The following is a 13136-nucleotide window of genomic DNA, read 5'->3' on the forward strand; positions in this document are numbered from 1 at the left end:
GGGCCGCGGTCCCGTCCCTGAGGGCCCGCGGCGCTCCCGCCTCGGCCTCTCCCTCAGCGCCATCTCGCGGCGGCCGCGGTGCCCGTCCCGCTCCGCTCCCCTCGGCCCGGCGAGGTCCCGGGTGCGGCCGAGGAGCGGGGACGGCCCAGCTCGTGTGCGGGACTCTGTCAGAGTGCTGAGGAGCCCCAGGGGGGACGTGACCTGCAGCTGGCCCCCTCCCTGACAAGGCTGAGCATCAATCCCCTCCTACTGCTGTGCCCAAAAATTGCGTCGTCCAGCACCACGTTGCTCCAAGCTCTGTCCAGCCTGGCCTGGAACACTTCCACAGATGGGGCAGCCACAGCTTCTCTGGACAGTCTGTGCCAGGGTCTCCCCACCCTTTGCCTTCAGCTAAATGTAGCTCTGGGGACCATTTCCAGCCATGCCAGAGGTCCTGAAGCAACGACTGCCCTGGGGTAGTGGTGACTGAACCTCGGGGATTTGGGGACAGGTGTACAACAAGCTCTGAGGGGGACTAAAAGTCATGGAATCATAGAATCCCTTTAGATGGAAAATGACACTTAAGATCATTAAGTCCAGCTGTTAACCCAGCACTGTCAAGTCCACCACTAAACCATGTCCCTAAATGTCACATCTATGTGTCTTTTAAATGCCTCCAAGGATTGTGACTCCATCACCTTCCTAGGTAGTCTGTTCCAATGCTTGACCATCCTTTTCATGAAGACATTTTTCCTAATATCCAACCTAAACCTACGCTGGCACAACTTGAGCCCATTTCTTCTTGTTCACTCTCTTGTTACTTGGGAGAAGATATTGACCCCTACCTGGCTACAACCTTCTATCAGGGAGTTCTTGTGAGCGATAAGGTCCCCTCTGAACCTCCTTTTCTCCAGGCTGAGCCCCCCCAGCTCCCTCAGCCACTCCTTACAAGACTTGTGCTCCAGTCCCTTCCTCAGCTCTGTTGCCCTTCTTTGGACTTGCTCCAGCACCTCAATGTCTTTCATGTCATGAGGGGCCCAAAACTGAGCACAGAATTTGGGGTACAGCCTCCTCAGTGCTTACTGCCAAGGGCCATGAACAAACAGTGCTGTCTGTTGCCAACAGAGAGCTGGAGCTCAGGGACAGGAGACCCCAACAGGGATTTCTGTGGGGTCCAGCACACCAAGGTGTCCATGAGGAAACACCCAGGGCTCCTTGAGCTCTTGTAGTGAGGGAAACTGAACCCGAACTGTGTTAGTTAACAGAGTGATTAATATTCTGAGGTTGAAGGAGATACTTAAATATGCTGTAAAGATGCGACAGGGCAGCAGGAATACAGCATGGAAGCCATGAAATATAGGATTTTGGCAGCTGACCTGAAGGGAACGTTCATGATCTAAGGGAGTAATTTGATTTTTTTCCCATCCTCCCAGCAAAACAGGATTTCAACCATAGTTTTCTGGACCACTGGAAGCTCCGTGGGGATTCCAGGCTGTGTTCAGCAGAGGGCAGTGGTTGGTTTGGTCACTGCTTGGCTAGCAGCATCAGACCATGGACTTGGCCATTTGCTGAAATCAATCTGCTGCAGAAAATCCAAAAAAAGCTGCAGAAAAGGATGGTGCAAGCAGATCCTCTCTGCTTTGCATCCGTGTAATGCAGAGGTAATGGTGGGTTACTGAAGTCTCTTGGGGAAATTCAGCAAACTTCCCTCTTCCCATCCCATATGAGTTTATATATCTAAAAGAGAGTTTTCAAGGAAAAGGATTATGATTCCTTGACCTTGTTTAAATCTTCAGATTTACTGCTGTTTTTTTGAGAAGTTTGGCCATTTATTATCCACGAGTATTCAATTAAAATAAATAAAAAGAAAGCTTAAACCTGCTGTGTGTGTTTATAGAATTTCCCTAAACAGTAATTGTAACCAGTACTGTTCATATGAGCAAAGGATACAATGCAGTGTCTTGTCATTGGAGCATCCTGTTCCCGTGGGAAGGGAGGAGACGCAGGAAAAAGGAAAGATTCTTTCAGCACAGGGATACCAGCCACCTGGACTGAGCAATATGTCCTAAGTGGTCCTGGGAAAGTTACTTAAACACAGAAAAATTGATGTGGAGCTGCTCTCAGCTGCTCCAGAAAGCCTGGGAAGGGGATGCTGGGGCACAACTCCTGTGATAGTCTCCCTGTGGATGCTGGCATGGCAGATGCTGCTGTGGGAGGGAAATCAAAGCTAGGGATTCCTGGCAAGTTGCTGAGTACAGGGCTGGTGGCAGCTGACATGACATCAAACTTACTGGTGCAGAGCAGCCTTGGGGTTTCCCAGTTTCAGGATCCCACCTCTGTGCAGGAAAACCTGGGTTCCAGTTCACTGCATGCACTGGTTTGAGTAAGGATGGGTGAGAAGAGAGGGTGGGATGACTGTAACACAGGTATAAATTCAGAGCAAAGCTTGTGAGGAATTGAACACTGGGAGGACTGGAAGTGAAGTTCAAAAATAAAATCCAGCACTTGGCCATGATTTGCCTGCCCACTGGAGCCCTTTATCCCACTGTGTGCCTGCCATAGTCCTGTGCCCTTCCCCACACAGGTTAAAAGTGACACCTGGGTCAAAATCCTGCTCAGGAAAGATTAACTGTACAAGTTAATCAAAATCAGTATGTTCTATAGGTTCCAGCTGGGAAGGGCTGTGAAAGCATGGAAAGGTGAAAGGACCTGGAAATGCAACATCTGCTCTGGTGCAGTGCCCAGGACAGGTGTAACAGCAATTCTGCCTGGTGCTGAGCTTCCTCTGGTCCTGCTGCAGGCAAAAGGGATGAGACTTCACAGGATGAAGCCTGAGTCTAAAACCAATGGGATATTTATGCCTGTGTCCCAGCAGCTTTGTCTTTTCTCCAGTTGCTGAGAAAGGCCCTCAGGCAGGCTGTTTCCTGTGATTTTATTCATTGTGAGCAGGACAAAGAGGCTCCCCTGGAGAGGTGTTAGAACATATTTAATCTGTGAAAGATTTTTGCTGATGGCAGGGAAAAAAATTGAACCTTGCCATGTACAGGAAAGAAATTTTGTCCTTGAGGGGAACTGGAAAGACAATGAAGGGCTCTCCGTCTCTACTGAAGTTGCATTAAAAAGCCCCCTCTCCCACAAAAATTATCTTGTGGTTTTCATCTGCTCACATCACCTGCTGGTGCTCATGCTGCTGTCTTGCTCTCCCACCTGGCAAGGGGGAAACTCCCCAGACCCCTTAAGGACACCCTTGGATATGGCGTAGATAAACCCCTTACATCTTTCACTGGAACCTGAATACAGAGACTGTGCCTTAATTTCCTTCTTGCTTTCACCCCACACCTCCTCACTGTACCTGTGTCCTGCCTCTCATCTCCCTGGTCTCTTCAGGGTTTGTGCGTCATGGTGAGGGTCTGTGAGTCCTCTCCCCAGTCACATTGAAAAATTTCTTTCTCTCGCCACATGCACACACAAACACATTGTTGCACGAACTTGTCCCTTTTGGATTTATGGCAAAATTGTTTTCCTGTTTTTTAGGTGCTTGTGTCCTCAGGTGTTCAGCCACGTGCTGGAGTCCACAGGCAGGAGATCTTGCAAGGTCCCCAGCTGCACCATGCCACGGGAATGGCAAGTGAGGCAGACTTCCAGGAACAGCCCAGAACAGACACCAGACACTCCTCTGACATCTTCCCTGGCTGCTACTGGGTGCTGGATTGGGATCTGGGTGATGTCTTATTTGCATCACATAGCAGGAATTTGAGGGTATATTAAACAACCCACAGGCCTCTGCTGCCTGCCACAGAGGAAGAGACTTCCTCACCTCTTCCCTGCTGCTGCCTCTGCCAAAACCTTGCCCTGTTTTTCCATCACACAGTTACTACTGCAAACACTCACTCCACATTTGCCACCCTTACCTGCACACCTATGTTCTGTGCAGGTGTCCTGCCCTCCTCTGTGCATCCCTCCCTTGGAATTCTGCTGCTCCCTCGCTCAGCATTGCTGACAAATAACCCTCCAGGACACTCATGGCAGAACCAACTGATTTTTCTTGCCTCCCAGCATAGTGCAGGACAAACAGCTGTGCTGTTGTTTGGGAAAGTTAAGTTACAAATGGTGCATCCACATCCCTTGTACTGGTAGCTACTGCTGTTGGTATTAGACATGGCAGCTGTAGAGACAACATACAGAGAACACCCTTCCACCCACTTCTCCAATCCTTGTGGGCTTGGGAGGGCTTCACACACAGCTCCCATATGCAGAGTATGTGGGCTTTGCTGGGAGATCTAGACATAGCGTGATGGCTGAAAGGAAGCCAAAAATGTTAAGGATGCTCATTGGTGCTGGCAGATCTGGATCTCTGGGTGGTGGGTATGGAAGCACCATGGTCCTGTGTCCTGGAACATCAACTGTGTCCCTCAGTCCATTTGTTTCACCCTGCTTCTGCCCCAGTGTAAAGAAGGGATTTAACCTACTTGAAATCGACTGATAGACTAACTCCCCTCTGTTCCCCATCCCCATCTTTCTTCTGATGCCTTGATGTGGAAAAGGCAGCTGAAACATCTAAAGAAGCTCAGCAAATAACCACCAGAAAGCCTGACCCTGGAAACACGCTTCATAGGAAGAGATAGAGTAATTTAATTTTTTTTGGAATGCAGGAATAGAGGGTTGTTTACAAATATCTTTGCTGGGAAAAAAAAGGTCTGGCATTTCAGGGTGTAGTTATCTGTTAGACAAAGAACAAATATCTGTGGCTTTGGAACGTAGCACTGCAAAGACAAAGAAGGAGCTGTATCTTCTCTAAACCTCAGAGAAATTAGAGCAGAACTGCAGGCTTTCTGAAAAATGGGCTCCAGTTTAAATGGGCTGATGCTGGGTTGACTGGGAGAGGTTTTCTCACCTCCATTAGGCAAGCAGTAACCTTAGAAAGAAGTCCTGCTGGCTTCCAGTTCCTTCCAGCCTTGAGAAACAGCAGGGTTGTGCCTGTTTTAATACTCCATGGGTTAATACACCCTACAGTGACTTACTGAAAGCTCTGCAGGTCAGGTACAGTGCTAGCAGTGGCAGAACTGTTAGGATTGTATGGATAAACCATCCAATCATTTGCTTTAATTATGACAATACAAATCTGTTTACTTTATGCAGTGTTTGTTGTAAGATGAATCATGGTTACCAAAATTATCATGTAGACGATTCTGTGTATAATAGCAGGCCAAGAGGTTAGAAGAGGAAGGGTTTCCGGGTTGGATCGGAGGCACAAAGTAAAGCTACCAGATAAACAAGCCATAACTTCTGTCAAGAACCTATCAACAGATTCCCACCACATGCTCTGCAAATGGGCAGCTGTGCAGAGAAGTCCGTCTGAACCGACGTCTTGAGCTCACCGTGTTTTCCAAGTGGTGCGGGCAGGGCGGCATTTCCACCTCTAAATACAATCAATCAAGAGAGGCCTTCCCTGGGAAGACAGGATTTGGGCAGTCTCCAAGCTGTCCAAAACATCAAGGGGTTGGTACTGGGCTTTGGTCTAGGCTGCTGTCTAATGAACTTCAGGAATGAATTTATAAGGATCCTTCTCTGGAGAGATGCTGACTGTGGGATCAAAGGACGGATGAGCCAACGGCTGGGCTCTGGCCCAAGGCTTTAATGCCATGCCCTACTCCCATATGGACTTCCCCTGGGCAAGTCCCTTGGGGGAATCTGTTTAACTAATATGCAGCAATTTCTACTTTTCTCCATCTGTAGACAAACAAGCACTTCTAGGCCTGTTTTAGAGTCATCTTTTGGAGGAGATGGAAATAAAACTGCTCTAAACAAAAACCTTTGCTGCTATTTTGCTCCTGCTTATTTGAACCATATAGAGGGAAATTTGTTTGGTTGCTTTAATGTCAGGAAAGTCATATTAAGGTCTACTGAGGGATAAAAGAGAAGCCAAGGGGTCTCCTGCAAGGCCTTCAAGAATGTTTCTTTTGGGACTGGAGCTCAGACTAGTCCTTGCTCTTTGGCTTTTCCTACTGAGGAGAGCACAGGTGATATGCTCGGAGGAGATATGTTTGGATCAGAGTTCTTGGCACATGGTGTGTGGCTCTTGGGGATGGTCCTGTGCAGGGCCAGGAGTTGGACATGATGATCCTTGTGGGTCACTTCCAACTCAGGATATTTTATGATTCTATTATTCTGCTACCTTCTCATTGTGATGGCAGAAGTTCCTCTCTGTGAGCTTTCCCTGGGATTGCTGTGAGGTTAGCATTCTCCTCCGTGTAAACTCAGCTTTATTTCATCTGATAGGCTCTTCCTTGTTGCAGAGCAGCTGGAAAGAAGAACCTCAGTCCTGAGGTGGGCTTTTAGATCTGAATACAGGTGTGAAGGAAAAGCAAAATCACTTGTGCTAGAACTCAGACCCATACCTCCATACCTAAATTAATCTGATCTCTGACACTATAGCAAAGAATCATGAAGAAGGACAGTTTCATGAACTAAGACCTTGATATCCTGTCAGCACTGGTTGCTTATAAGAACACTTAGAGAAAGTCATATCTCTGCCATGGAAGTTTGGGTGCTTTTTGACTGATTTGAATAAGAAGGAATCGATGAGAAGTGTATGAGTCATCATCCCATGATGTATTTGAAAGATGTGTAGATGTGACACTTAGGGACATAGTGGTGGCCTTGACATTGCTGGGAGAAGGGTTGAACTTGATGATCTTGTGGGTCCTTTCCAGCCAAATGATCCTATGATTCTATGGTTGCAGTGGATATTCTTCCTTGCATCCCTATTAGGTCCCGATAGCCGAACAGGGCCCACCACAAAGCACTGAAACACTGCAGTGAAGTGATCGATCATTTCTTGTGCTTGGAGACATGGCTGCAATCCCAGTCTGCCTTGCCTGGGATGCCCTGCAGAGCATGGGACATGTGCTGTGATGTGACTTTTCAGGTGGCACCATCTGTCATAAGCATCACCCAGCACTTCCCATGACAATCCTGCTCGTCATGTAGCCAGCATTTACAATGGGTGCTGATACGAGTCCATGAGCACCCACACCACACCAGATCCCCTCCTGCATCCCCAGCACCCTCTTCCCAAGGGTGTAGGGATAAAGACACTCTTCCTCTTTCCCAGCACACAGGAGGCCTTCCTGTCTTCTACTGTAAGACCAAAAAAAAAAAAAAAGCTCTGATGAATGTGGGGAGATCACCCTCATCCCTTTCCTGGGCCTCACCATGGGAAGGTGCTAAAGTGCTCTGCTTTAAAGCTTTTTCTTCCTAAAATGGGAGTCTTTCAGCTCTGATCCAAGCACTGGCATCCTCCCCAGAGCTCCTGTTTTGGGACTAATTGTGTCCAGAAGAGGAAAAGCAAGCCAGCCTTCCCTTGTTTTCCTGTCATCATTTGCTGGGTATCATGTGCCTGCATTGCCTGTCTGTTTTCCCCTGTCCTACCTTCCTTATCCTTGTTCTTAGTAGCCCTGCCCTTCATGGAACTAAGTTTGTTGTTTAACCTGTTGAGTCCCTGTCCTTCCTGTCCTCCTTTATTACTTTGTGGCTTAGGTTCCTCTGCAATGCCTTCCTCATCTTCCTCTGACCCAGAGTAGCTGGGGAGATCAGACCTGTCCTCTCCCAAATTCTTGCCCAGAGCCACTCCTGCCCTTACACCTGGAATGCAGGTGCAGAAGAGGCAGAGTGACCTGTGCTCATATCCCTAACGTGGCAATTCCACTTCCCTCAGCCTTTCTGCTCACAGAGTCCACACCTGCTAGCAGTATTTATTAATGCTGATTAGCCTGACTAATGTGACTCTTGTGCACACATCTTAGAGAGACCAAACCCCAGAGGGACAAGGAAGGAAGAAATTGCCCTTGCACATGGCTGTGCTCTTTCCTCTTGGCAGGTGCTTGTGGAGGGAGGGTGGAGCTTGCTTGGAGCCCAGGAGGAAGCTAGGCTGCCATAGCTCCCTAAGCCTAATTGGCCTAATAGGCTCCCCCACATTGCAGTCAGGGACTCATTTTCTGGTGCAGAATTGGAGATTTTCAGCTTTGCTGGGCCCTGATATATTTGCAGTGTGACTGAGGGCTGTAACACGAAAACCTTGCAAAGACAGAAGCGCTTTGAATCATGGCCTGTCCTGTATGCAATGCAGGTGAGAGACACAGCAGGAAGAGAAAGAAATTCAACTGTTTCTGGATACTCATCCCCTGGCATGTCAACAGACTGCAAATATCTGTGTGTTGTGACTCAGGCTCAGGGTTAGCAGAGATTTTGTATCCCAGGCATGACCGAGATCCCAAGAAATACATGAGAGATTTTACACAGTCTTTCTCTGCTGGCCTCTGGGCAGCTGGTAGAAGAGGATATTTTTAATTCGCTTTATAGGATTTTAGATGCGCAAGAGAAGCACAACACATCAAAGAGGAATGAATGCTGTAATTCCCTGAAAGGTCGGGGCTTTTTACAGAGCTCTTTATGGCTGTTAAGCTCTTTAGGGAATGCATTCTGTCTACCACAGACTCTGTGGTGGTAGTATGGCATGCAATGCCCATCCATCTCGATTACTATTTCAGCCTCTGGGGAATGATCCAGATCCTCAAAGACTGCTAAGTACTGGATTTAATTTGAAATCATCGGGAATTTCGCATCTAAATCTTTAAATACTCTGCATGAAAGACTGCCCTGCAAAAGCTGACTTGTGTGTGCTTTACCTTTGCAGTCTCACCATGTTTTTAATGATGCATGGAATCACTCATATTGCCCTTGGAAGCTGCTATATTTTGTCATGTGTAGCTGTTGTCATTAGAGAAAGGGCAGGTTGGGGTAGGAATGGGACAATTCCAATTCCTCTTGGTGATCACTAAGAGGCAACCCAAGGAGATACACTGAGCAGAGGGATGGTGCAGATCGAGGGGTGAGAGACCTTGCCCCAGTCTCCAGAAACACAGAGAACTGAGGTATGCTTCAGCAGCAATGGGAACTGGCTGGTGGAAGGTGCCCCCCAAAACCGTGCTGTTTGGGGAAATACTTCTGATGATAGCTTAGTTTTTTGGTTCTGGTTTTCGACTTTGTGCCCTGAGCACAAATGGGTGATTTAAAATAGGACAGAAGTTTAGCAAGTACTGCACCCTGAGGAAAAGCAAGATGTGTAAACAGTATGGATTAAATAGTGAGCTCAAAAAGTCACAAAAAAGGAGGTTAGTTTGTGAGAAATTTGACCTCTTTCCTATTTTTGGAGACTGTGTCCTTGATAAGGGACCAGACCCTGTTTTGGAGCTGGTATGAAATGAAGAAGGACCACTGAAAGCTCTGGATAAGGCAATAGGCATTGAAAATAAAGAGAATTGTCCAGTCTCAGGAGGCTTTTATAGTGAGTGAATAATACACTGACGGTAAGGGGAATTCAGACTACCACAAGAGAAGTTTACAGCAGACAGACAGAGCTTTGACTGAGATGCTGTTTAGGAACTTAAAAAAATCTAAGCAAATAATCTTAGAGATTTTATACTGACCTCAAATGAACAACTGCACTGAGAAAGATGTTAAGACATTTCTGTATATGGCAAAAATACTGTTGATAGCAAGAGAATGGGAGGTGTGAATCTGTGGGTTGTTGGAACAAAGAAGCTAAAATAAGCTGTGCACAGGGCCTGCATATTTCCTCCTCTTTCTCTGAGTAGCCTTGGCAAAAGAGTGCTGTTAACAGCTCTGTATATGTGACACACATTTTTATTACAAATATCTTGGGAGGCATGAAAATATCTGAGCGTTTGTGGTGGGTTGGTGGGCTTGAGTTTTCGGGAGTTTGCAGGGAAGTGCAGACCTCTGAGGCACAAAATTACTTTCTCCAAAGGAGGGGTTGGTGGAAAATGGTGGCAGAAATTTGAAGTGGCCAGCCTGGCTGAGAAGTCAGAGCTTGATCCATGTGTGCATCTTTTGACAGATGTTGGCTGTGAGGTGCCTGTATCAGTGATTTGCAGATGAATAAGGAAATAGATGAGGCAGAAGGAAACCACAGTACAGTTGGGCCCTGGGAAAGGAAATGAAGATGAGGACAACAGTCTTACCTCCCATGGGATAGTGCCACAGTATTGGTGGCCCTCATCACCACCTCCTGGAAGGAAAATCCTCTACAAAGGAATAGGGGTCCCAGCAGAAGGGCACTGAGTCAGCTGTATTGCTCAGGAAAGAGGTCGCATGCTTGGCCATGGCAATTACTGGCAATTACAGACTCCACTGTCTGGAATAGGTACTGGAGCACCCCATTCCCTGTATTGCAGTGATACTGACGGTTCAAATTTTAGTCCCATTGGATTGGTCAGGGAAAAAGGTCAGGTGAAACATATATGCACTGCAAGAGGCAAACTCTTGCAAACCCCATTGCAAGAGGCAGTGTGAGGCATTGTTTATGTTGTGTTCCTGTGGCATGGAGATGGCCGTACCACAGGTCCCAAGGAAGCAGAGTACTCCAGGATGCTCTAGCTTGGACCAATGCTTGCTCTTCTGACTGGTTACACCAGTGAGTGCCAGGAAAAGCTGATCACTAGACTTGATGAATTCGTGGTAGTCTTCCAGTTGGAGTGGCCATGGACATGTGAGTGAGGTGTGGAGCAACAACAACAGTTACTGCTGTTCATCCACAGGTTTTGCACTTTTCCTAGGATAATTTTTTTTTTTTTGCATTTCCATTGTTTCATTGATATAATGTTGTCTAAAACATTCCCCCACCATTATGGCTAGAATTTTGCAGCATCCTTAGCCTATTTAAACCTTTAAGAACCTTTACACATGGCTCTTTGAAACATCCTAGTGAGTTTGTACTGGGGTGAATTTCAACCTAGATGCCTGCAGCAGATTCTTTTTCTGTGCTTGGAAGTATCAACGTTTGAGTGACTGAGTGGATGGGCTGATGGGGGAATTAGAACAGCAAGCTCTGATGTTACAACATGACAGGAAGAAAAACCAAACCAGAATAGTATAGCATCATAGTCTGGTTCTGGTTTTCATCTTGGCTGTTCCTCGGGGAAACAGAGCAGAACAGCAGAGTTTGCTGGGCTGCATGTTCATTTTCACAGATTTTTGTACACTCATCTGCAGTTCAGGGGATTTAGTGATCCAAATACAGGTGGAACATATCCTTAACCTCTCCCCAACACAGACAATGTTTATGAAAATATATGTATGTTTTCTTATAGCTGTCTCATAGCCAAGAGATGCTTGACTTCATCTCTTCCCTGAGAAGGTTCAGACTTTTTCAGGAACAAATGAGTAGTCACTAGTGATATGTGGGTTAGAATACTTTCTTTCCCATTCCATTGGTATCTAAAATATTTGTAGTGGATAGCTCTGGAAGCATCCCTCTTGTCCTTTATTCTTAAGCACATGCCCAAGGCACAAAAATCTTTCATTACAAACCAGAGCTATCCTGCTTTCTAAGTCATCCTAAAAGTGTTGCGTTATGACGACAAACATGAAAAGAAAACCACAGTAAAGAGTTTGTTGCTAGCAAAATGTCTGTATTAAAATACAAAGAAAACTTCCCTGCTGGGAACAGTAATTAATAGACTCTCTTTTGTATGGTACTAACAGCATTGTAGGTTCCATTTCCAAACAGACCACAATGTTCTTGAGGAATAAATTCCACCACCGTTAGTCTGAACCTCAGCCTAAAACACAAATAGTTCAAAAACAATAGTATTGTGCATCCTAGCAATATTCCAGCATCATGGCACTGGCTTACTGCAGTGTGTCCCATCAGATGTGGGTTGTATCTGGGCACTGCTTGGTGGTGGCAAGCTCAGAGGGCTTCCTATTGTGTTTGAGAAGGCGATGATTGCATTGGAGCCCTTGGAGTTCTTGTTCGTACCCAGGATGTCTGCATTAGTTTGCTGTGGCTCGGTTTTCCTGAAGATGTTTTTCATGGTTGACTGGAAGTTATTGGTGACAAAGCAATAGACAATGGGGTCCATGCAACTATTGAGGCTACTTAGAGTCACTGTCACGTGGTAGACGAGGAGGCTGATGTTGTGAGGAATGTCTGGGTTGATGGAGATTGCGACCTGTAGCACGTGGAAAGGAGTGAAGCAGATCATGAAGATGATGAGGACAGTGATAAGGAGCTGCACAGCCCTCATTCTCCTCTCCCGACTCTGGTGCATGAGGCTGGGCTTGGACAGGGCACACATAATCCTGGTGGTGAAGAAGATGATTATGATGAGGGGGAAGAAGTACTCACAGACCATCAGGACCAGAATCTTGGAGAGGCAGCACTCGGCAAACTTTATTGCCATGATCAGGATGGAGAAAGTCACCACAGAGGCAAAGATCCAAATGAAGATGCAGATCCCCTTGGCACAGGTGGGGTTCCTCCATTTACGTGAGGCTTCCACCTGGACGATTGCCAGGTAGCGGTCAACGCAGATGCACGTCAAGAAGAGGATGCTGCAGTACATGTTGACAAAGTAGCCAAAGATGTGAACCAAGGGACAATTCTTGCAATCCCCTGCACTGTAGAACATGATGATCCGCACAGGCAAGGAAAAGCCCACCAAGAGATCAGTTACAATCAAGTTGATGGTGTAAATAACAGAGGTGGTTTTTGTCTTGGTACGGAAGCAGAAGACATACAATGCCAAGCTGTTCAGCACAACACCCACCAGGAAAATGATGGCATTGACTGCCATCAGGCCAATCCACAGGCTATAAAAATCTGTGGCCAGTTGTTCGTCTGAGTGGATGAATTTGGAGAACAAGTTGATGTTGGACTTTGGTTGTTCGGTGGAGTTGGTAGAGTCAAGGGCTGGCAGTTGGGTGGAGGAGGTCGGCATGGTCACTGACTTCCAGCAGTCTGGAAGAAAAGAAACAGAGGTATAATGGTAAGTGTGTCAGCATTCCTCAGGGCTCAAAATCTTGTCACCTAAGAACATTTTAACCTACGTATTTACACATCCTTAGTAGTAGATCCCCATCTGCCAATATGGGATTACCAATAATCGCAAGGAAAATACCTGTGTTTATAATTAGTGTCTTCCAGTGGTTCCAGATGCATGTTTTAGGGAAGACACACACTCCGCACTTCAAGTTCCTCTTCCTCTTCCTTGTACATAAATGGTTTTAAGACCAGAAGACCTTTGCATAACCATAACCCCAGCACTGGACTCCTAAAATATCACATCTCTTGC

General features: G+C 46.6%; 1 protein-coding gene across 1 annotated transcript; it reads right to left on the bottom strand.

Annotated features, from left to right (window-relative positions):
- Positions 1-11678: 11678 nt before the first annotated feature.
- GPR20 (G protein-coupled receptor 20) lies at positions 11679-12782 on the bottom strand (the record flags this gene model as incomplete). Its single annotated transcript, XM_082289074.1, has 1 exon — positions 11679-12782. The coding sequence occupies one exon, from the start codon at positions 12780-12782 to the stop codon at positions 11679-11681; it is 1104 nt and encodes a 367-aa protein (XP_082145200.1).
- Between the last annotated feature and the right edge of the window lie 354 nt (positions 12783-13136).

This window comes from Coloeus monedula (genome assembly GCF_965178545.1).
Source record: "Coloeus monedula genome assembly, chromosome: 1".
Classification (NCBI taxonomy): domain Eukaryota; kingdom Metazoa; phylum Chordata; class Aves; order Passeriformes; family Corvidae; genus Coloeus; species Coloeus monedula.